The 26,718-nt window shown below is 36.2% G+C and overlaps 1 protein-coding gene across 1 annotated transcript in view; it reads right to left on the bottom strand.

Annotated features, from left to right (window-relative positions):
- Positions 1-4,388: 4,388 nt before the first annotated feature.
- The window catches only part of LOC150081159 (mitochondrial glutathione transporter SLC25A40-like), a 117,446-nt gene continuing 95,116 nt past the window's right edge, over positions 4,389-26,718 (bottom strand). Inside the window, exons 8-10 of the mRNA XM_090381149.1 lie at positions 25,508-25,589; positions 16,118-16,198; positions 4,389-4,641 (exon numbers count right to left, since the gene is read on the bottom strand). Of these exons, the coding sequence (XP_090237275.1) occupies positions 4,523-4,641; positions 16,118-16,198; positions 25,508-25,589 (282 nt within the window). The 3' untranslated portion in view covers positions 4,389-4,522. The remainder of the gene's footprint in view (positions 4,642-16,117; positions 16,199-25,507; positions 25,590-26,718) is intronic.

Raw genomic sequence — 26,718 nt, 5'->3', positions numbered from 1 at the left:
TGTGATGCCTAAGCAGTGGAATAATGCAATCATAGTTTTGCTGCATAAGAAAGGAGATAAATCAGAAATTGGAAATTATAGACCAATTAGCTTGTTATCCCATATCTACAAGTTGTTCACAAGGGTCATTACTAACAGATTAGAAAGAATACTTGATGAGAATCAACCGAAAGAGCAAGCTGGCTTTAGGACAGGATTCTCAACTATGGATCACTTTCACGTAATATCACAGCTAATGGAGAAAGCAAATGAATATAAAACACCATTATGCCTGGCATTTGTGGATTATGAAAAGGCATTTGACTCCATACAGCATAAGGCAATGTTTCAGGCACTGGAAAGACAAGGCATAGATACCCCATATATTATGATTTTGAAGAAAATATATGAGAGTTCTACCTCCTTTATTAGACTAGACAAAGACAGTAGGAAATTTAAAATTGAGAAAGGAGTTCGACAAGGAGACACAATATCTGTTTACTGCTGCCCTTGAGGAAGCTTTCAGAAGATTAGACTGGTCGCAGAAAGGAGTCAATGTGAACGGATAGTACCTAAACCATTTACGATTTGCAGATGACATTGTGGTTATAAGCCACAATCCCAAAGAATTAGAGGAAAATCTTAATCAGTTATGCACAGTTGATAAGGATTTTGGATAAAGATGAATATGGCTAAAACAAAAGTAATGATGAACAAGTATGCCACGGAAAGGGAAATAATGATTGAAGGAGCAGTAATTGAAAAGGTGGAGTTATATACTTATCTGTGCTGTAATAATGATAAATGGCTGGAAGTCAAGAGAAGAATAAATTTTGGATGGATAGCATTCAGGAAATATAGTCACATACTGAAGAACAATATCCCAGTTTGTCTGAAATGTAAAATAATGAACCAATGTATACTCCAATATACTCCCCACCATGACTTATGGAAGTGAAACTTGGGCACTCACCAAAAGAATGGAAGAGAAGCTGAGAACTACACAGCGAAGAATGGAACGAATTATATTGGGAATCAGACTGTTAGATAAGAAGAGAAACACATGGATTAGGTAGCAAACTCAAGTAAAGGACATTCTTATCAAAACTAAAGAACTAAAATGGTCTTGGGCAGGACACATAGCTCGAAGACATGATGACAGATGGACTAAGAAAATAACAGAATGGTACCCAAGAGGAGCTAGAAGAAAACCTGGAAGACAAAGGCAGAGATAGATGAAATTCATGAGTTTTTGGGTAGTAAATGGATGGCCAGCTGAAAACAGAAGGAACTGGAAAGTTGCTGGAGAGGCCTTCATCCTGCAGTGGATTGAAAATGGCTGATGATGATGATGATAGTTTAATTTTTCTATCTCGCTAAATGGCTACTTTGTAGGATGTTTTTCATACAGTGAGCCATGAAAATGGTTCATCTATATGGAAAAACAGCACAGCACCATTATGCATGAATATATTTTGTAAGTATCAAAGTAACCATTAACCTACTTTATAGAGCTTACTTTCTTCTGCTATGGGTCTGAATATGCTACAGAACAATACTATTCAGACACTATAAAACATCACAATGGGTACGTACTCTCAATGAAGCTACCTTGTACAGAGAAGCATATTTCAAAAAAAGTTACAATGTAGTCCCAATATGAGAATGGCAATTTAATGAGATAGTAATGATGATAACATCATTGGCTGATGCTTCCTCATCATTATTAAAAGTATGGCTAACCTGAGGTTTGCATGGGGGGAATAAATTTGAACAAGCTTTATCAAAAGGTCACAGAATGCATTAGCTCAATATTTGTTCCATGAATCTGTGTGCAAATATGGATTTCTTATCCCAGGTAGTCATTCTTAATGAGTTTGGTTACATTTTGTCACGTCATGCCCTGGCTGTAGCACCTCTATGGACTCTTTATAATAGACTTACTCATTATCAGCAATGTTAAACTCATCTTCCTGGATACTGTACTCATGAAATTTCAGAGAGAAATAGGGCACTCCACAACTCCATATATTACCTTCCCCTGCAGAGTCAACAAATTTTATGAAATAAGGCAAATTTATCATATAATCTTATAATCATATATTTATCATATAATCTTATTCGGTCAGTATATTCCTTCTTAAGCTGAAATAGGAAGGTTCAGGTTAACCCCAAGATCCAAAAATTTGGCTCTGGCACAGGCTAAATTAAGATCTCACAATAGATAACTTTCTCACAAAAAATCTGCAATGTTGTAGGATATTACCAATTAACATAAAACATTCAAAGCACTGGCTGGTGAGAAAATTATTTTTTTGGCAAAGGAAATTCATGGAGAGATGCACTATACATAAAATCCATTATTTACTGTAATAACTTTAAAAAATGAATGCTCTACTATAGATTCTCCAGGGAGCTTCCAAAAGAAAAATAAAACACTAAATGTTACAAAAAATGTGTCACATAAGCAATACAAAGTTATGTCCAATAAGCATATAATCTTATTAAACACTTCCTTATTATATTGGGAATCCTTCATTTATAAGTCAGTTTTATATTTATCTTATTCACAGACTCAATAGCTTGTTTAATGAAACATCCATCCAGGCTTCTACAACACAAAACACAGCTCAGAAATGCTCTCACTCAAGAAAGAAAAAAAAAAAAAAAAAAGTTCCCCTGCTAAATGTCTAATTGTAGTGATCATAAATCCAGGTATCACCCAGTATAACAAAAAGCATGCTGAAAAGACAACCTGAATATCAAACAACTGCCCCTATGGTAAAATTCAGTTAGATAATTCACTCAGCTAATTTGGCTATATTTCTTTTTCTTAAATTGACTGTTTTTTTTTTTTTTTTTTATTGTTAGAAGTGAAAAGTAAATAACCAATTAATTACTAATTAGTCAACTAATAATATACAAGTAATTGTTTTTACTTTACTTTACACATACATTGCAATATGTTTACTAATCTTTTTTGCTGTACTTTGCTTATTTCCTCCCGGATTTTTAATAAAACTGAAATGCTATACACTCTGTGAATCTTTGTGATTTAATAATATAAACAAATAGCTAAACACATATCTCAGATCATAGGATGCAGCCAACATTTTTGTAAAATACCTTACTCATTCCTTGAAGATTTTAATAACAATTGAAATATAATTCATATCCTGTGTTTCTTATTTTATTAATATAAGCAAATAGCAAAAAATTGTGACTTGTGATTTATTTATTTATTTAGTAAATTATTAGCAAAAAATGAGATCTTTCAGTATAAAACTGTCAGATAGATTAATGCCTATAATTTTAGTTGCCCTTTCTTTTCTTAGGTAGCAGGAAAGACCCCAAAAATGACCAGTAGAGGCATCCAGTTAAGCTGCAATACCAGTGTACATGCAGTACATCATGGCCTAGTCACGATCAGTTACATGTCTTTGTGTTGATATTCACCACTATAATCTTGTCATTTATAATTATACATGTTTTTGCTTCATTCCCAAACACATTCTATTTCTATTTCTGCTAGTTAGGTTCCTGTGGAATACATCACTATTCCTCAAATTTGTAAAATCTCACACACTGAGCGGAACCAGCAATAAGACCGACTAGCAGAACTACATGCAGCACCCCCTCCACTCCCAACCAGCCAATACTATCTTTACCTCTAGTCTAAAAAATTAAATTAAGAAAATATTATATACTTTATATATAAAAAGCTATACTCAAAACTAAAACACTAATGATATTCAGGATGAAAACAATACTCCTTTTCCAGTGTGGTGATAAATGCTGTTGGAATCTGCACTTGTTCATTATTTTAAGTTTCATTCAGCAATATTTGAATAAAAATGTGCTAAACAAAATTAAGCATTTCAGAAGTTGAGATACATTTTCAATCTTTTGCTTTTGAGCTGAATTTTAAAAGATTACTATTTTAAAAGATTAGTACTTGGCAAAGAAAGAAACAAATATCCCAATATTAAGCTCAAAAATGATAAATTTGAGTCATTTTGATGTATGAATTCTTTCAGACAATATTTTCTTTATATTTTTGGTGTTATAGCTTTCCCTGCACTGCCCAATGTCACTTATAATACATACATATATCCCACAACTCTGATTTTCAGCATTTCTCTGTGGTTCAATTCCCAAATAACCTCTCAAGTTTAACTTATGCTGTTAGTTTTGAATCTCTTTTCTTGTATTTTTTATACTATGTAAACTAACTGGACCATTCTAGAGTGAACTGTGTTAACATTCAACTTTGTGCAAATATATATAATCAACATTACTACAAAAACAAAATAATTCTTGTCTATTTTATTAAATTATATACACTGTTGATAATGTTTCCAAGAAGTACTCAAAGAAGGATAAAGATATGACCAGGGACATTTAAATATACACGATGCTATAAATGACAAAATGAATTAAATTACTTCTTCATAAATCATACAGCATCAACATATGTCCTTAGGACATAGGACTCTTTAATACCTTACTAGTGATATTAAAGCAAGACAATATATAATACATATCACAGCTCTGTGCTTATTCTTGAAGTGTTGTACTGATGGAAGAATTTCTTTCCATATTCATATGTGCTGATCATAATGGCACAAGCTGGAGCAACTTTCACTAAACGTGGAACAATACCTGAAATAATAATCCCCAAATCAATTATTCACTCTTTCTGCTTATGCAGAAATGATAAACTAAAAAAATCTAAAATAGCAGAAACTAAAAAAAAAAAAAAAAAAACCAACAACATTGAATAGTTGTATTCACATTCCTATGAAACTCCATATAAAGTTACTGATAAAAAAAACAGCAGTATTTCAAAATTTAATAAGTTCTGAAACAGAAGTCAAAATTGTGTATTTGTCGTGTGTGACAAACTTGCCACACTCCAATTCTCTGCCTTCCAACAAAAATTATATTCACTGGAGGCAATTATCTAGATATGTTAGAAATCTCTTTTCTCAGAAATTAAAGCAAGCACCACTCCTCATTCCAATAAGCACATTTGACTCTTAAGAGTTGGTAGAACTTTACAACACTCACTTTTACCAACTGCATAAGATTGTAGTTGGAATAGTAATTCAAAATGTGATACAAATGATTGTATTAGATAACTGTTTGTTAGAAAAATTTCTGAGCATAAAGGCAAGTAAGACTCCCAGAGTTTATGACATAAACCCAGTAGTTTTGAAGGAGACTGTATTGAACCACTGAGGTTAATTATGAGAAAATCTTTGGACTTGGGAAAATTCCTTGGGATTGGAGAAGTGCCGATGTATCACCAATACATAAAGGTGATTCTAAGAGGGAAGTTGGTAACTACAGACTGGTTAGTCAACTTCAGTGGAAGGAAAAATCTTAGAGGCAATGGTTAGAGTGCAATCCAGGAACACTTAGATAGATATGGCATTCTGAAGGATACACAACATGGTTCTGTTAAGGGAAAATCATGTTTAACTAACTTAGTAGGCTATTTTGACACAGCTCATGCGCTGGATGTAAAAAATTCAACATAATTTATTAGGATTTTAGAAGGCATTTTGACTTGGTCCCTCATGGGGACTGAGTAAAATGCCTTGACTATACTGTATAAGCTTGAATATATAAGGCAGAATTATGATTAATGTATATTCTTAAAGACTGGTATAACATCAGGAGTGGAGTCTCACTGTTGTTTCTCATTTTCATAAATGATATTGACAAAGGGATAGCAGCCATGATATCAAAAATTGCAGATGACATAAAGATTGGTAGAGTCGTTAATAATCAGTGCCAAGCAGCGCTCCTTCAGGATGACTTAAACAGACTTCAAAGATGGTCAGAGAAGTGGCAGCTATGTTTTAATGCAAATAAATAAATTTATTTGCATTAAATAATAAATTATACACTTGGTGGGGGTGAACTGAACACAGTGGAGGAGGAGGAATGAAATATGGCTGTTATGAAGTTTTCTGAACAGTGTAAACAGGCAGCCAGGAAAGCCCATGATGTTCTATCGATGATTCTTTGTACGTTATCCAGGAGAGGTAGGGAGGTCATAATCCTACTGTATAACGCAATTGTAAGACCACATTTGGAATAATGTGTTCAAATATGAACACCTTCTGAAAAAAGACTGAGCTTCTTGAAAGGTTCCAACAATGGGAACTCATATTGTGAGATCAGCAAAGGGAGACAATATGGGGAGGGGCACTCAGAACACATGGTCTAAAGAGCTTGGCAACCAGGCACCTAAGAGGTGACCTGATTAAGGCTCTTAGAGAGGTTAGTAAAATGAATGAAGGTGGAATTTTTACTATTATAAAGAACTCCAGGGCCATGAACTGAAATTACAGGGGTTGAGATTTAGATTAAATTGTAGGAATTATTAGGCAGTGAGGAGTTGATTGCTGAAACAAGTTGCCCTCACAAGTAGTTTATGCTGACAGTGTGAATAAATTCAAAGGTCAACTGGATAGGTACCTGTGTGAGGAAGGAAGCATATAATCTGTATTTTCTTATCTACTTGGTGTTTTTAATTTTTTTGCCAGTGCAGCAAAAGTCTCTGGCTTCCTTGTACTATATGGGGAATAATATTACTAAATATCAAGACAGGAATTAAAGTGACTAAACTAAAAACAACCCTAGAAAATGAAGTGAATATTGACATTCTCAATTATTTGTTAAAATTAAAGATTGGACAGACAAACATGTCCACAATTCACAAAAGGGATCAAAAGGGATCTATGAGTAATTACAGACTAGTTAGATTAGCATTAGTAAAGGCACATGAGGCAAGAAAATAAGCTTATATAGCATCTGCGAAAAGAAAAAAAAAAAAAAAAAAAAACCTTCTCATTTCAACCATCCACTCGCTCCAAATGTTTGTCTAGTTCTGCCTTTAATCTATTTAAGCTGTCAACTTCTACGACAGATGGAAGTTTGTTCCAGCAATCAACCACCCACTGGCTAAAGGCAAACTTCAGCACTTCTATCCTACAACTGTCTTTGCTCAATTTGAATTTATGCCTTCTCAGACGATGAATCTCAGCAAAAGGAAGAATCCCACCAGCATTGAGCATGCTAAAACCATTCAAAGCTTTATACACCTCAATCAGATTACCTCGCAGGTGCCTAGTCTCCATTCACTAATCTTGTTGCCTTTCTCTGTACTCATTCCAGCAGCTCTACCTCCTTAAAATGAGGCCTCCAGACCTGTATACAGTACTCAAGGTGTGGCCTGAACATGGCCTTATACAAGGGGGATAATCACCTCCTTATCCCTGCTAGAAAAATTTTTGTATATTATTGACAAGACACCATGAGCTACCTCTTGCAGACCATCTGCGCTGCTCAGAAAACTTCATATCTGCCTGCACAATTACCCCAGGTCCTTTTCATTCTCTACCACTGTCACTGTAGTACCACACAGTTGATACGTTACTCTGGGATTACTGCTTCCCATATGCAGTACTTTACATTTGTTAATGTTAAACTTCAGTTGCCACCTCTCACTCAGCCCGTCTGCTCAACTTTTCTTGATCCTGTTGCAGCAGTGTACTGTCATTAGTGTGAATAGCAACCCTGCCGACCTTTGTATCGTCTGCAAACTTGGATATTAAGCCTGATATACCATCATTAATATCATTAATAAATACAGAAAACAACAATGGACCAACACTAAACACTGGGGGACTCCACTAATAACATTAGTCCACGAAGAGCAGTGTCAACTCTGTCTTCTCCCACTCAAACACCCCTTTATCCATAGCGGCAATTTGCCTCCAATGCCACACTGCTCCAATTTGTGAAGTAGTCTTCCATGTGAAACAGTATCAAAAGCCTTTCTAAGATCCAAATCTATGATATCAAAGTTATTCCCTGCATTCAGTTCCTTTGTGACCCATCATAGTATCCAATCAAATTGGTCAGACAAGACTTCCCCTTAACACCCCCATGCTGTGGTCTGAGCTGTAACTGAAGACTTCTCTAAATGATCCTGCAGTGCTACTTTAACCAGTGCCTCCAATAATTTCCCTGGAACAGAAGTTAAACTAACGGGTCTGTAATTACTTGTGTTGCCCTTTGATCTTCCTTTGTGAATTGGGGTCACACTCAGGGTCACCTCCCCTGAGTGTGACCCCAAGCATTCCAAGGAAGCTCATAATTATGGCTAAAGTTTTGCTTACTTCCTTTGCTGCCTCCTTGAAAATAAATGGATAGATCCCATCTACCCCAGGTGCCTTTCTTATCTTCAACAATTTCTCCTCCACTTTGCTCTCAGTTATTACAAAATCATCTAGCTCACTGCCAGAGTTTAATCCACCTCCCTGAATAACTCCTCATGTGTGAATGTAGATGCAAAATATTCATTTAGTTTGTTAGCTACCTGAGCAGGATCATCAACAGTTGAACCATTGATATCAAGTGGACCAATCTGATTCATCCACTTCCATCTACAGTTTACATAAGTAAAGAACTCTTTGCTGTTTTTCTTTGCCAAAAATTTTTCGCAACCTGCCTTTGGGACTTGGTTACAGACCAGTTAAAGCTATCATATGCTTCCATGTCACCTGTTAATTTATATGTATCTCATGTATTTTTCTTCTCTGCCACATGTCTCATTAATTCATCTGACCTCCATTTAGGCCTAAACCTTGAACAATATTTCTTAGTTTTTTGAATGCTTCCCATTTTGAATTTGCTTTTGGTAACGTTATCAGTTGGTCCCACCATATAGAATTTAAATACTCTCTGAGATTACCATAGTGGTTTTTATGAAAACAAAAACCCTTCCCTTTACCACACTGTGATCACTGCCATCTAATGGTTCCTTTAACTTCTGTTCCAGAGAAAATAATGGAGTCACTAGTTAAAGCATTGCAAGAACATCTAGACAAGACTGCAGTAATGATTCCAGACACAGCAATGGGTTTGTTAAGGAAATGTCTTGTCTGACAAATTTGATTGTATACTATGATGTGGATATAAAGGAACTGGATGCAAAAAATAATTTTGATATTATATACAGTCAGTCCTCATATAACACGTGTTTACACTACATGAATTTGGTCATACACGATTTATAAATAGGGGTACGATATTGTATAAAACATGAACTGAATTCGCTTATGCACGCTTCACCTTTGTGTTTACAAGAAATGGCAGTCGAACGCGGAATCACCCCAGCTGAAAGCAACACGATAGGAATGAAGAGAAGGTTCTGAAAATGTATTTGTTTTTTTATCAGTGAAGGGGAAACATTTCACCGTAATAGCACAAAAACCCACACAATTCCAGCTATCAGTTTTATCGCAAATGCAATTAGATCAAGTTTACTACCAGTTTATAACAATTTCCACTTGCAGGAATGCAACTGGAAATTGTTTTTATTGTTTTATGGTAGTAAATCCCAGAAATGTGCTTTAGTAAAATGTGAGCTAGAAAGGTGTTAATAGTGAGTCTCTGCCTTTACATGTTGTTAAAGGCAGAGACTCACTATTAAGGAAGCGTCCTGGTGAAGAAGCTACAGATTCAGAGAGAAAAAGAAAAGCCATATCAATAGACAGAGGTAGATTGGGTCAAAAATTCTTACCCGGGAAAATTTGTAGTGCCCTCATACTAACGTTTATGGCCAAAATCACACCGGCCTCCATCTTCTTCTGGCCTCTGACCCACCGGGGTTTCCCCCAATAAGGCTTATAGCCAGCCCACCTCTGTCGATAGAGAAAAAAATATGAAATTTTGAAACATTTTGAGCAAAATGAAAGACTATGTAATATTGCACGTCCTACAGGCCTAAATGAGGCAACTCCAAGAACTAGAAAGATGTGCAGTGAAAATAAAAACAACTTACATAGCAGGAACAACTCAAAGTGTAAAAAAATCCATTACATCAAGACACAAAGAATTGGAAGCGATGGAACGGCTGTCATCTGTTTGGATAGATGATCAAACAAAGAACAAGTTTGCTTACAAAAGCATTAGCAATATTTTATTAAGTTATAGTTGTAATAAAATACGTCAGTATTTTATTACGATTATTTATTGTGTTTGGTAATGTTTTGGTTACAAATGTGTGTTCAATCTTGGGTGATCGGCACATAACCCTATTTTTCCCATAGGGCCTGTTATTAATATTGCAAGATGGTTTCGAGGAACACAACTATCGTGCTATATGAGGACTGACTGACTGACTGACTGTACTTGCATTTCAGGAAAGCTTTTGACACTGTTGAACAAGGAAGACTAACAGAGAAATTGGAGCAGTATGCTATTAAGGGTAAGTTGCTACAATGGATAAAAGGGTGTTTGAGTGGGAGGAGAAAGAGTGGTAATCAATGGACGCTGCTCTTTGTGGACTAATGTTATTAGTGGAGTCCCTCACGGTTTGGTGTTGAGCCCACTGTTGTTTTGTATATTTATCAATGATATTGATGAAGGTATATTAGGCTTAATGTCAAAGTTTGCAGATGATACAAAGGTTGGCAGGGTTGTTAATGACAGTAATGGCAATAGGATCTACAAAATAACTGCAGATTGGCTGAGAAGTGGCAACTGAAGTTTAACATTGACAAATGCAAAGTACTGCATATGGGTAAAAATAACCTCAGAGAAATGTACCACCTGTGTGGTACTACACTTAGGGTGGTAGAAAATGAAAAGGACCTGGGGAGTAATTGTGCAGTCAGATATGAAGTTTTCTGAGCAATGCAGATAGGCTGCCAGAGCAGGTCATTGACAATGATATACAGGAATTTTGCTAGTAGGGAAAAGGAGATGATTATCCCTTTGTATAAGGCAATGGTCAGGTCACACTTTGAGTACCACATACAGGCCTGGAGCCCTCATTTTAGGAAGGACGTAGAGTTGCTTGAGTGAGTACAGAAATGGGCAACAAGATTGGTGAGTGGAACGAAGGGGTCCTCTTACCAAGAAAGGCTTAAGTTCTGCAAACTGCAGACTAAGCACCTGCAAAGTGATCTGATTGAGGTGTATAAGGCCTTGAATGGGTTGAGAATACTGAATTCTGATGGGATTCTTCCGCTTGGGCATAAATTCAAATTGAGGACAGGAATAAACCTGATGGGGCATAAATTCAAATTGAAGACAGGCAGTTGTAGAATAGATTGTGAGGAAATTTGCCTTTAGGTAGCAGTTGGTTAATTGCTGGAACAAACTTCCATCTGCCGTTGTGGAAGTTGATAACTTAAATAAATTCAGAGGAACTGGACAAACGTTTATAGAGGGAATGGATGTGTGAAATTGTTTGGTTTTTTTTCATACACTCGCTTTTTTGCATGACATGCCTCCATTATTACTACTAATACTACTACATTAGAAACTGGAACTAAGTTTGCAGTCAAGAGTCTGATATGAGAAGTGGGGAACAAAGTGAGAAAATTAGGGCTTGCAGCAATAATGGAGAAGTCGTGTTTGATTACAAACATGATTTCTCACTGTGAACTTATATGGAAAATTGAAGCTTCAGGTTCAATGTACTTAATTCGGAAATATATCACAGTCATAAAAGCATTTTATTAAATGAATGTCACTTCTAGTGAATGTGTAATTACTACTGAAGTTGTTTTTCATTTTGCAACTGAAATAAAAATTTTACAGTGACCATATGATCATTCCTGAAAATGCAGATTTACATCAGGAGAATTATGCATACATGTAAAAGCACTGAAATCACTATATGTATTTAACTCATTCCTAAATATACCATATTTAAACTCATTTCTAAACCTTTGGAAGTTAGTCAAAACTGGGAACATAGTAGATGGCTTTTCTTCTGCTATGGAAGTGTTAAATTTTCATTGCTGACAGTTTTTGGGCACATTAAGTTAATTTATACCATAAACTACAATCAGATAGCCTCTAGATTTCTATTCAATATACTTCTATAGTTAGTTAGTTAGTATGAACCAGAGCTGTAATGCTCAATACGTTCTAAGTTATCAATATTTGTAAAATAATAAAAGGAGTTTATCTCAATATAGTACCTAGAAGAACACTTCCATATGATACTCTCCAGAAATTAAAAAGCAAAACTTACAATTAGAGTAACAAATAGTTTAAAAAATAATTAAAAATCAATTTAACGCAATTAAAAATAAGAAAATTAATTAAAAGAATTTAACGAAAAAAATTGCAAAACGATTTTTGACTGTATGTCGTGATCACAGGAATGAAAATTACCAAATAGGGGTGAGTATGAAACTTAAATAGGGATTATTTGTCTTCACGCATACGCGTAAAAGCCCAAGAATCGGAGATCAGATATGGCCAACGAACATTAACAGAATTTTCATGTAATTTAATTTCTACGGTTTCTGCAATTTAACGGTGTGAAAGGCTAATTCTGACGCTGCTGACCGAGAAGCCAGAAATTAGGCCTCATATTGATTAACACGAATATTCAAAGGAAAGTGAGTCGAACCCTGATAAGACAAGTCTTTAAAGAATCTGTTAAGCTGTTGCCACTGTTCAACATATGGGACAGAAGTAAAGTATTTTTTGATATTACCATTGTTGGTTGGTATAGTATTTTGTATCCTATCCTTAGCTTGTACACTAATTCGGTTTATTGTAGCAACGGGAAAACCCCTGTTCAAGAATCTGCTGGTTAATATTTGTATTTCTGAGCCCAAAGCAGATTCCGTCGTTGAATATTTGTAGGCATTTAGAAATTGATTAAAGATAATCGATCTTTTGTGGGTGAACGGGTGATAGCTGTTATAATGTAGAAGCATACCGGTGTTTGTAGGTTTTCGATAGATGTTAAATTGGATTTTATTTGAATCCCGGGTAAGCATGAAATTTAGAAAATTTAAAGACTTTGTATCTGTATTCTCCCTCTCCAATGTAAATTTGAATAACGATTGGTCTGTATTGAAGACCTCCATAGATTTGCGATGGGAAGCACAGGCCTCAGATATAAAAAACAGACATGTTAACAAATTACAAACATTATCGGGAGGGTCAAGACACGTTCATACGAATTCTAACACATTGTCACAGGCTTGCGACCAAGTGCATACAAGTTGGGTGATGACCTTCTCCCCAGAATACGTTAGCTAGTTCGTGAACACCCCCTCACTCAGTATTCAATGAACCGACATATCAACAGGTTACAAATCTTTCCTCTTATGCGCTATCGCAGGACCAGATTTCACTTTTATCCAAAGGATTAAATTATAATTTACCACCTTGAAAACTACCTAAAAACAGTGCATAATTGATATTGAATTTGGACTTCGTAATGTTCCACAAAAAGATTTATTTATTCAACAAGTTAACCAAGTGGTGAATAACATAAATGAAACGCGAATTCCTAAATTGAATACATGTGACAGTTCAGCTTTACATGAACTTCGGGAAAATAAAGACATTATTATACAGAGGGCAGATAAAGGGGATACACTGGTAATACTCAATAAACCTGATTATATTAATAAGTTAGAATCAGTTGTTTCAGATATCTGGAAGTGCCAGGTCTACTTCCACTTATCTGGAAGTAGACCCGGTACTATTCACCAATTTAGTCAATCAATACAATAAAATGTTAACCATGTATCAAAAAAACGACTAAATTACTATGGCTCAGTTAAAGGAATTGAAGGCTAGAATAAACAACATTCCTGCACTTTTCGGGCAGGTAAAATTACACAAGACTGGATTTCCTATTCAGCCTATTGTTTCCTACAGAAACTTGGCATTTTCATCCTTAGCCACACATGTATATAGTATTATAAAAACCTTTAGACAGGCGATACAATTTGGGATTAAGAACTACAATACATACAATCATTTAATAACCTTAAGGACTGTAGACTTGGCGATAATGACAATTTATCCTCTCACCAGATGTTACCTCATTATATACAAATGTAAACATTCAATTCACATTAGATATTATTTGTGATATGTTAAATAATAACTCGATACTAATTAATTATACAAAGCTTCCTATTAAGGAAATTTTTCACTTAATTAAACTGTTAGTTGAGACCAACTATATTACCTTTCGAGACAAAGTGTACAAACAAATTTTTGGTTTGCCAATGGGACTGAGCCTGAGTGGCTTAATATTGGAGATCTATCTCTCAACGATTGAGCAGATTATTTTACAAATATCAATATACTTCTATATAGTTGGCAGAATCAATGATATTTATACAAAAATATCCTACATACCGAGAATATAACACCCTTCCCCTTTCCTAGAAGTTGGACCAGGTTGCCTTCATAGGTAGTTGAGGTTGACGTTTGAATAAATTCAAAGGTCAACTGGTACCTATGTGAGGAGGGAAGCAAATAATTTGTATTTTCTTATCTACTCATAGGTGTTTTTTTTTTTTTTTTTTTCCAGTGCAGCAAAAGTCTCTGGCTTCCTTGCACTGTATGGTTATTACTATAAGCCTTACCATTCTTGGATTTCCAGTTCATAAATATCTTCAGTAATAAAAACCCTACTTATGTATTTATGCATCACCTTTTGCAATTTTATGTTTCTACATGATTAACTTATCATCAGTCAATGAGGTTGATTGCTTACCCTCAGCATGTTCACTGTATCCTTTCATAACTTCTTTTGGATCATGAACTAGATTTAGATGAGTCAGTGGCACTCACTAGTGATTGCTTGTTGTGCTTTTCAATTTGGTAACTATGAAAACTGCTCATATTGCTTTTCCCACTGTTCTTTCATTCAATTTACTCTTTTAACCAAATACAGCCAGTGTGTAAATGCATGCTTCAAAATCTTTTTTACTTAATTCAGTAGCATGCTTCAGCTGAAATTATTTAAATCTATCTTTCTTTCGCATTTCTCTATATAGAAGTAAATGTCCACCAAATATTCATCTACTTTCACAGCAAGGCAGACAGCTCCCTTTTCAGCTTGAACCCAGTCCACTCAAAGTGCATGCACTACTGCACTAATGCTCCTAACCACTTGGCTATGTAAGGCCTCAATGCAGATGCATAATCACCACAACTCAAAGGAAGACTGTGTTCTATGACAAAAGACACACATGAAAATTCAACAATATCTTTGCATTCCTTTCTATGCACTGAATGTCTTTATCCTTATTCATTTGCAAATGTCTGATTACATCATGTTTCCCACCATTTGAAACTGAAAAACTCATCTAAACATGGTAAATCTTCTGCATATGTCTTCTAGAACTGTCATATTTCTTTGGCATCTTAGTGAAAGGCACAGTTAATTAGCTTCACGTTACACAAATGAAACAACTGAAATGAAATAACAGCAATATTATTGCATGTTTCTATTTTGCAGCATTGACTACCACAGGATATCTGATGGCCAATTTTACCATAATTTTATTATTTTTGAAAATAAAAAGACAGACAAACTGACTTTTGCAAAAAGATTGAGGAGGGTCAAAAAAAAAGAGTAAAAAAAAATAAAAATAATAAAAAAAAAATTATATCTCCGTAATAAATTTGGAAAGTTGGCAGGTAGGGAGAGATATAAAATAGATATACAGTAAGACCCCCGTATCTGCAGGAGATACATTCCAAGACCTACCGTGGAGGGCTGATACCGTAGACATAAGCGAACCCCATATATAATGTGATTTTCTTGAACATATATATGTATAATAAAGTTTAATTGATAAATAAAATACGGTAATAATAAAGCAGAGCAGACTCTTGATTTACCAGGATTCGATTAACCGGGAGACTTCACGACTCCAAATTAAAAAAAAAAAAAAAAAAAAAAACCCCAACCAGAAGTCATGAAATTCAAGTAATAAATAAGCGACAAGAACCGATGTTATAAGTCGTCACTGGGAGATTAGTGTACCCATTATTTTGCAAGCCCCACTGTCTCCACACCTACTGCTGCTAAAAACAAAAAAAAAAAAAGACCAAATGTTTAGTGTGATTTAGTGCGTCGGGTCTATCGTTGTGTTCCGTTGCACCACAAAAGAACAAATTTTGTTTTGTTATTTACGTCAGGGATGTCGGAAAAAAATTTTTTTTTTGTTTAGAAATCGTGAAAATGATGGGCAATAATAGATATATAAATAAATATTTATTACTAAAAATAAATTAGTACAAAATTTTCAACTTGAATGAGAAAATATAAACTTACCAGTAAACCAGGATGTGAATCCACAGCTGTCATAAAGATTCTTCAATAAAGTAAATGCGGAAGCCCTAGGTATATTCTGACCTAAAAGAGAGAGAGAGAATATGTTGAAATGAATTCTTCCTAAACATTTAACAATTAACCACATAGGTACCAGTAATATAGTGTCATCCCATTAGTAAAACATTTACTGATCAGAAATAGGCTGGTATTTGGGCTCAGACTAGCAACTAACAAAAGTCTTCATTGTTTTATTAATTAAAAATTTCTTTTGGAAAGCCAATTATCTGTTCTATAGTCTGAAATCAATACCTGAAGTTTTATTGTTGAAATAATTTAACTTGACCCCCCCCCATCACAGATATCTTATATGATTTCTAGTCACACAGGGAAAAAACTCCAATTTTACAAATTCATCAGCATTTATGAAAATGCATTTTTCTCCCCCACTGGTGTAATTTATGGAACTAAAATATCTTTTTAATAATTGCTATAGTTATTATTATTTTTTTAAATTGCATTTATTCCATTTTGTTTCAATTTGATGCCAATTTTATGATGCTATTATAACAACATACTTGGAAAAAACTTTCTCATAACATGTACAAGGGATGGTCCGTAAGTGCATCTTGGGATACAAAATTTTCTGTCATTAAGTTTCATCATGAAGTTCATATATATTGCTAGTACAGTTATTATAGTATTTACCCATGTATAAGATGCACCCTTTTTCGAAAAATTTTGGGTCTAAAAACTGGGTGAGTCTTAAACAATGGTTGTAGATTTTTTTTACTTGCATTTCCTGCATTTTCGCCCTTGTTGTCTTTGCACTCATTGTTTCACATTTGTTACCGGTATATTAGGTTACATTTTGCCACATTCTGCCCAGAAATGGCTCAGAAAAGATTTTCGTACAGTGCTGAATTCAAGTTAAAAGTGATCCACTTTGCAAAAGTGAATGGAAATCGTGCTGCTGAACGTAAGTTTGGTCCTCCTCCAACTGAGAAAACAATCCGAGACTGGCTACGGGAAGAAACCCTACTGAAAACGCCACGGCAGAAGAAGGCCATGAGAGGCAAGTCAGCAAAATGGCCTGATTTAGAAAGGGAACTGAAGAGCAAAGGGCAATTGGAATTCCTGTTGTCCACAAAGATGGTTCAGCATGAGGCAAGAAGAATTGCTGATGAAAAAGAAGTTACCGATTTCAAAGGAGGACACAATTGGTGCTTCAGGTTCATGAAACGGAATGGACTAAGCATGCGTACACGCACCAGACTTGCCCAAAAGATGCCTGAAAGCTATGAGCAGAAGGTCCTTGAATTTCATCGTTTTGTCATTCAATGTCAGAACACACATCAGTTTGAGTTGGACAGATTGCAAATATGGACAAAGTCCCCCTTCAATTTGATGTCCCAAGTAACAGAACTGTTGATAAGAAGGGGGTGAAAACTGTAACTGTAAAGACAAGTGGACATGAAAAGAGCCATTATACAGTTGTTCTAGCTTGTTGTGCCGACGGAACCAAGCTGCCTCCTATGCTGATTTTCAAACGCAAAACAATGCCAAAAGACATTCCTTGAGGAATGTCCACGTTCATGACAAGGGCTGGATGGATCAGGAGGGGATGAAGATCTGGTTTGAGAAAGTTTGGAGCAGGAGACCAGGTGAGCTCTTACGCAAACCTGCCCTATTGGTGCTTGATCAGTTCAGGGCACACACAACAAAAAACACAAAGAAGATTGCTGCAGAGCAAAAAACAAAACTTGCCGTCATACTTGGAGGCTTGACATCCCAGCTCCAACCACTTGATGTCAGCATTAACAAACCCTTCAAAGTTGCCATGAGAGACGAATGGGACGAATGGAACCAATGGATGAAGTCTTCTGGGGAAAATTTGTCACCAGCAGGAAGAGTGAAGAAACCAACTATAGGAGAAATTTGTACCTGGGTGAAAAGATCCTGTTGTTGTTGTTGTTATTTGGTTTTTAGGAGCATTAGCAGCTAAGGCCATATTTCTCCGGGATATGCGGTGGTCACTGCCTGACCTTTCCGCATCCTCCGTATTTGGTAGTGATGGGCTCGAACCCTGGTCTAATCAAGAAGCGTGTGCTACGCACTGCTGCTCCTTCCCACCTGAAAAGATCCTGGGATAATATCAAGACTGAGATCGTTGTCAAGTCATTTAAGAAGTAAAGTGTGTGTTTAGTGTCAAGCGGCACCAGGGGTTCCCCCCCATCTCCACGACGACATTTAAGAAGTGTGGCATTTCAAATGCCATAAATGGAACTGAGGACGAGGCAATATATGAAGACAGTGATTCGTCATCAGACACAGATGAGGAAAAGCTAATGGATGGGAGTTTTGACAGTGATGAGGAGTTGTATGAATTTTATGATGAATAGAACTTGAGTTCAATAACTTTATGTAATACATTTTTTTTCAAATTTCGGGCCCCAAAATTAAGATGCGTCTTATACATGGGGAAATACGGTAATTCATAAACATACTAAAATAAAAGTTTGGTACACCATGTTCAATGCATATATCAGCATAACTGTCATTTGTCTTAGGCTGACGTTTGCAGCTTTTATAATTGTTACATTGGTCTCAAGGAACGGTATGCAAAGATGATTGCTACCAGAAGGAAGGAAACGTGGACAGAATTTTTGCACAAATCTGGTAATGCAGACCTGTGGGGGGCTACTCTATAAAATTTTGATAAATAATTTATTTACACAAGATGTGTATGGATAGATTGTATACAATGGTGTGGAACTGCACATTCTGCATAATCTTTTTCTACAAGACAATGTGTGCTCTGATTCTGATTTTCACACTAATAATCGTACTGCCAATTCTCTATGTTTCTTCAATTAAGACTGAGCCTTTTAGTGCCATTGAGTTGGATACAATGGTCAAGTAAGTGAAAGTTAAGAAATGCCCAGGAATGGACATGCTAGAAAGTATCTTTATTGTGCATTTTGCCAAGATTAAGTCTAAACTTTTACAACTTTTCAATAAATGTTTAGAGGTTGGAATTTTCCTGGATCTGTGGAAGACTGCCCTTATCAAGTTGATTAGGAAACCAAGTCTTATTGGGCAACCTTGGTAAGCTATTGGAACGTTTGTTGTTATTTGGTTTTTAGGAGCATTAGCAACTAAGGCCATATTGCTCCGGGATATGCGGTGGTCATTCACTGACCTTTCCGCAACCTCCGTATTTGGTGGTGACGGGCTCGAACCCCAGTCTAATCAAGAAGCGTGTGCTACGCACTGCTGCTCCTTCCCACCTGGCTACGGAGGCGTCTCTATTGGAACGTCTAATTGCCTGCAATTAAACAACTTTTTATTGGAAAGGAGACTAATTGCAGCACCTGATCAATACAAATTCACTCCTGGAAGGTCCTATGAGGATGTCCTTGTTGTTGACTTCATTTCTTCTGCTGAATACTTCAGTTTCAAGTATACTCTAGCTATCTTTATTGACTTCAAGGGTGCTTTTGATTCCCTTTGGTGGGAAAGTGCCCTCGAACGCCTATGCAATGCCGAATGTTCTCAGTAACTTTATCTTCTAATTGAGAGCTATTTTTCTAACAGACTTTATCACTGTCAGATCTAAGTACACACAAATTTTGCACCAGGTCTTTCAAGAGTGCCCCATGGTTCCATTTTGGGACCACTTTTCTGGAATTTTGTTTTTCAAGATTGGATTACTCGAATCTTTGACGTGAAGCTCATTGCATATGCTGATGATGTAACAGTCCTTGTTAGTGGTAATTGAAGATCTTCAATTGAACTATCTGCTGAGAAAGTTATCTGATCTCCAACAGTGGACACTTGAAAACAAGTTAAAAATTAGTCCTACCAAGACAAAAATTATGGTCCTTGGGTCTAAACGGGATGTTTGTCAACTACCCAAGACTTAAAATTAACAATAAACAAATACCTCTGGGAATAACTATTGACAGCAGGTTAAATCTTCTCCCTCATTTATCTAATCTGCACATTAAGATTAGAAATTTCAGCGATGCCCTTGTCAGAGTTTCTAGAATTGAATGGGGTCATTCTAGATCTTTAAGAAATTACTATAACTCTGTATTCCTCCCTATGATTGCATATGCTGCTGACACTTGGTTCCACAGGGTGGGGACAGTAAAATTTCAACAAAATTGATGTCAATCCAGCATACTATGTTACTTTGCATTTTGAAGATCTGTCGAATAGTTTCAACAGGTTTTAGCAGGGATGTTACTGCTCAATTTCTATGTTATTTTTAGAGGCTTATGCTTTCGCCTGAAACGTCAGATCCCCACTCAGATCCATAGAATTTCTATTAACACTCAAGTCAGTGTTAAAGCAGAACGATGAAGAATTTGGCAAGAGTTGATCAATTTGTGGGAGGGTAGGTGGGATAGTACATTACTCGGTTGTGTAACATGTAAATTTTTTCCTGAAGTTTGACACTCTCGTGGATAAAAAAAGCTACGGTCTCGTTTAGTCTTGACTTGTTTACCTCTTATTTGTTATCAGGACATGGATCATTAAATTAGAAACTATTTAAATTTCGACTGTCTCCGCTCTGTCATTGCAGTGGTGTGGAAGATTGGCAGCAAGTTCTGTATTCGTGCCCATCATACATGATTTTCGAGTAACTCTGCAGAATGCAATTCCCAACTTTTTCATCAGGATTGGAACATAATTTTGTTATCAAATGCCACCAGTTGTCACGCCCTTCAGAATTTTGCTAAGGCAGCCTTCATTAAAAGGCTTGCAATTCTTTCTGCAGTTACTGCATCTTCGCATGCTTCAAATTAAGCTCAAGACTCTTCACCTTCACTCCAGTGAGTCTATTTTTCATGATTTGTTTACCTTCTAATCAGAATAAATTAACCTCATTATAATTTTCATTGTCTTGAACATCATCTTTCACACTACAGAATGTACTGAATTCTGCCTAAGATTTATCACCTTCTGTACCGTGATATCCTTTACTCCATTAATTTGATTAATTTAAATCTCAGTATCAATGATCTACAATTTTAGGACTTGTGCTGTTTTTGCAATTCTACAAGTGTTCGACCTACAACCCAATTTAACAATGAAAATTCCTATGTGCTTCTCAGATTGCTCAGCTGGCTGTTAACTAACTGACTTTGTTATTGGTGATTGACTGACTGTGATGATTTTGTTACTGATGATTGCTGAACTTTCTGGATGTCGCATTTAACCTAATTTGTTTATTATATGTGGTTTGTACCTGCTTCCGGGCTAAAATGCTTTGTAAAGTTATGTATGTCAGTTAATTGGTACCAGCTTGGGTTCCAGCCCCCCCCCCCCCCTTAAGGTTGAGGATTGTTATTCTTGATTTATTTTCTTTGACTTTGTATATAACCATAAATATCAAATCTTCATATTCGATATTTATGTTTTTTTTTTTTTAATTTAATGAGATAACTTATGTTTACCTTGAAAACATCAAAGTATTGTTTGATTACCCCATGGTTTTGAAGTTAATCTTATATATATATATATACAGTGTTTAATATTTGCAGAGTTAAGATACTCTTTTGTTTCTTTTTTTTTTTACCCCTAGCAGTTTTTGGCAATAGTCTTTGGCTAGAACTTTGTTTGGCTCTTGGCATCCCTCTCTTCTCCTGCTGCTGGTCGGTAGCCCCTGTTCTACCTTCCCATAGTGGTGTAGTAGATGTGTTTCTGGCTTGCTGATTCTGGGCAACCAAACAGCAAGTTCAACACAAACAACATACCACACACCAACACTCAGCACATATCCAGCCATTTTTACAGAGTCCAGTCCTGTATATTTACAGTGAAACGAGGTGGAGATAAACTAATGTTCCAGGTGGCACCCTACACAAATATACATACAAGCATTGGGAAAGCAAAAATGAGGGTAGGAGTGTGTTATAGGCCTAATGACTCTGATGAGTACAATGAACAATGGTACAGAGAAATAGTGGGCCAGTAAATCAGATTGTTTTATAATGAGGGATTTTAACTTTCCAGATATTGACTGGAACTTGTGGGTTGGTTACTCTCACACTAGCAAGATGCTTGTGAATTTACTGGATGATTGTTTTCTATAGCAGCATGTTCAAGAGGCAACCAGAAGGAGTAATACTCTTGATCTGATTATCAGCTGTGATTATTCATGCATTAAGAATCTGCAGGTAAAGGAACCACTAGGTGGCAGTGATCACAGTGTACTGATGTGGGATTTACTTAAAGATGTAACTACCATTTACTTACCCTTTACTGTGGGATTTACTTAAAGATGTAACTAAAGGAAAGGGTTTTTGTTTTCGTAAAGGTGACTACAGTGGTCTCAGGCAGTTTTTAAATTCTGTACAATGGGATCAACTGATGATGTTATAACAGTGAATACTAAATGGGAAGCCTAGATGTTATAACAGTGAATACTAAATGGGAAGCCTTCAGGGGCTTAATCTTGAAGGCTTTTCATACCAACTAAGAAATACTGTTCAAGGTTCAGGCCTAAATGGATGTCGGAGAATTAATGAGGCTTGTGGCAGAGAACAAAAATGCATGGGATGCATATAAATTATCAGGTGACACAGAAGCGCAAAGAGGTTTTTTTTTTTTTTTTTTATGTAAACCCCAAACACGAGAGGTATTAGAACCTATAGTACTTAGTACTGTGCTTTACTTATGTAAGCTCTAGAAGGAAGGGGATGAATCAGATTGGTCCAATTAACATAGATGGTTTTGACTATTGATGATCCTGCTCAAGTAGCTGATAAACTGAATGAGCATTTTGCATCTACATCCACACATGAGGAGTTATTCAAGAAGGGGAATGCCAGAAGTTTATCAAACTCTAATAGGGAGCTAAATGACTTTGTAACAACTGAGAGGAAAGTAGAGGAGAAATTGTTAAAGTTCAACTTAAGAAAGGCACCTGGGGTGGATGGGATCTATCCAGTTATATTAAGGGAAGTAAGCAAATCCCTAGCCATAATTATGAGAGCTTCCTTAGACTAAGGGGAGGTACCCACAGACTAGAGAAGTGCAAATGTATCCCCAATTCATAAGGGGATGATCAAAGGTTGACAGGAGTAATTACAGACTGTTAGCTTAACTTCTGTTCAAAGGAAAGTAATGGAGTCACTGGTTAAAGAAGAATGCAGGATCATTCTGAAAAAGACTGCAGTAATAGTTAAGATACAGAATGGGTTTGTTAAGGGGAAATCTCGCCTGACCAATTTGATTGGATACTACAATGTGGTGACAAAGCAACTGGATGCAAAAAATAAGTTTGATATGAATACTTGGATTTCAGGAAAGCTTTTGATACTGTAGAACAGAAAAGGCTGCTGTACAAATTCGAGCAGTATGACATTAAGGGAAAGTTGCTGCTATGGATAAAAGGATGGTTGAGTGGGAGAAGACAGAGAACGGTAATCAATGGACACTGCTCTTCAAGGACTAATGTTATTAGTGGAGTCCCACAGGATTCAGTGTTGGGACCATTGCTGTTTTCTATACTTATCAATGATATTGATGAACGTATAACAGGCTTAATGTCCAAGTTTGTAGATGATACAAATGTTATCATGGTTGTTAATGGCGGAAACAACGGTGCAACAAGATCTGTAAAAGTTGGGCAAATGAGCTGAGAAGTGGCAACATACTGCATATGGATAGCAGTAACCCCAGAATAACATACCAACTGTGCAGTAGTTGAGAATGAAAAAGACCTGGGGGTAATTGTGTTTTCAGATATGAAGTTTTCGGAGTAGTGCAGACAGGCTGCCAGAGCAGCTCATGGGGTCTTGTCAATAATATACAGGAACTTTACTAGCAGGAATAAGGAAGTGATTATCCCATTATATAAGGCAATGGTCAGGTTCACCTTGAGTATTGCATTACAGGTCTGGATGCCTGATTTTAGGAAGGATGTAGAGCTGCTGGAAGGAATACAGAAAAGGGCTACAAGATTGGTGATGGGAACAAAAGGGTGCTCTTACCAAGAAAGGGTTAAGTTCTGCAAATTGCAGAATCTGGAGAGTAGGCATTTGCGAGGTGATCTGATTGAGGTGTAATAAGTCATTGAGTGGTTTGAGCAAGCTCAATGACAATGGGATTCTTCTGTTTGATCAGATTAGGCACTTTAGGGGACATAAATTCAATTTGAGGAAAGACAATTGCAGAATAGATGTGCTGAAATTTGTCTTTAGCTAGTGAGTGGTTGATTGCTGGAACAAATTTCCATCTGTTCGTTGTGGAAGTTGATAGCTTAAATAAATTCAAGGAAGAACTTGACAAACTTTTGGAACAAATGGATAGGTGAATGGGAAGTGTTTTTTTTTTTTTTTTTTGGCAGATGCTGTATAAGCTTGTTTTCTTGCATTATATGCCACTACTACTAATGCTAATGACTGAATGCAGAATCTCAATTTCTACCAAGATATTTTCTATTTTAGTCTTTTCATTGTTGTTGTTAGTCCAACCAGTTCTTTCCGCTCTTTTTTGAATAAAAACCCCTTTTTCCTAGTATTTGATTTCCTGTGAAGTAGAATTTTAGAAGTGTGGTACATTTTGCATCTGCGCTTCTGTTACTTCAGCATCTTCTAATCAGCTAGCTTGGATCTTTAGAGTAGATCAAGAGGAGTGGGAGCTTCCACGGTTTCTCTTTTTACCTCAGGAGTTTTTATCTCTCAGGTTCCAGCCTTTCCACTCGGAGATAGGAGCAATGCCACCAGTGACCAAGTTATAGGAAGAGATTAGTGAGTTAGTAAAGTCAGTTTTGTATATAAGACGAAAAGTATCCTTTGTTTCTTTTTAGTAACCTAACTTCTTTCCTTAGAAGAGCAAAAATTAAAATTGAATACTGTCAATAATAAATTTATTTATGTGAGGTGGGAGACACTTTTAAATTGCTTTGAACTGCTTTAGTTATTCGCTTCGTTCTGGCTGCTTTTTAACAGTATTTGGCAAAAATGAGTAAGAAAAATTACCAAATGGCTAACTATGTGAACTTCAAATAAATAAACAGCTACTTCCCACTGAAAACATAAACAGATTCATCTTAATGTAGGGACCTATGTCCATTACCATTATGGTGGCCTGATCAATTATGGCAGTTTGATCAATCATGTTTTATTACTATTATAACAAGATTTTTGAATATAGCACTACAAATAAACAACAAATTCATCTGGTAATTGTCATCAAAAAATTTGCCATTTATAACATAAAACTGGACTTCCTCTTTATTAAATTTTAAAATTATTAAATTTCAAGATGTTAAATTCTTCAATAACATATCATTCTTATTATTAGGACATTAAAAGTAAACAGTGTGAAATTTTATAGCATTTTGTTCCATCTATTTAAGAAATGAAACTTTCTTACTTAATTTACTTATATTTTCTCCTAGCTCAATCTGTCGATGTGTCTTAATTACATCAAACGGAAGAGTAACTGTAGCTGCAATCTGCACATAGAAATATTTAGTTATTCAACTAGAAATACATAATTCAATACAGTCAAAGAATTTTATCAAATATTTTATCACATGGATATATAAAATGCAATATTCAACTTAATTTTCATTTGAAACTACACTGCTCGACAAAATTAGCAAACATGTAGAAATTGTGGTATAACTCTTACAGCTTGCGATGAAGCGGGAAACTTCAGACAGGAATGAGGGACATTTATAGGGGTTGTACAAGAATTACCAAAAGGTCACATTACAGAAGTCGATACAAGATGCTCGAAAATATGGCCATGTGACATATCAGTACAGCATATGATTCCCTCCAATGGCTAAATAGGCCTGACAGCAGTGAACTATGCTCAATATACATGTGTCTATAAGATTCTGTGGCAACAAATCCCATTCTTCTACCAGCATAGACCCTAGCTCACCAACTGATCGAGGAGTTGGCTAATGGTGTGCAATGCAATGCCTAAGGGCATCCCACACACATTCGATTGGATTTAAGTGTGGTGATCATGCTGGCCATGGCAGTTGTTGAATATCTTTAGTTTCAAGATATTCCTCCACCACTCGAGCTCTATATGCAGTGCCGTTGTTGTGAAAGAAAAGAAAATATGGGCCAACCATACCCCTAAAAAGTGGCACATAGGGTTCAAGGATCTGTTTTCGGTACCCCTGCAGAGTTACGGTACACCTATCAAAAAACATGAAGGGGGTGTGGCCATTGATCATTATTCTGCCCCACACGAGAACACCACCTCCACCTTAAATGTCCCCCCTTCTCTGATGTTAGCAGAATGGTACCACATTCCTTGTTATCTACAGATGAAATAACATCTAGAATCTGTTTGAAGGCTAAAATGGGATGAGAGCAGAACTGTACCCTATTTGTCAGGGCTCAAAGTCACATGTTCACAGCATCAGGTTCAACGAGCTCTGCGGCGGTTTGGGGTTAATGGGATACAAATCACTGGCTCCCTTGTGTACAGTCCACATGAATTGAGCCTTCTTAACACAGTCCAGTTGGAAATGTTTTCACCTATGGTTGCAACAACCTCAAGAGACAGTTGATGACAGGACATTGTAAGGTTCTGTCTTGCTGTTAGAGCCAAATAGCAGC

Source organism: Mastigoproctus giganteus, chromosome 9, assembly GCF_048544385.1.
Source record: "Mastigoproctus giganteus isolate SK-2022 chromosome 9, ASM4854438v1, whole genome shotgun sequence".
Lineage (NCBI taxonomy): Eukaryota > Metazoa > Arthropoda > Arachnida > Uropygi > Thelyphonidae > Mastigoproctus > Mastigoproctus giganteus.
Note: the sequence above shows the minus strand (reverse complement) of the source record. Positions and strands in the feature narration are given on the sequence as shown.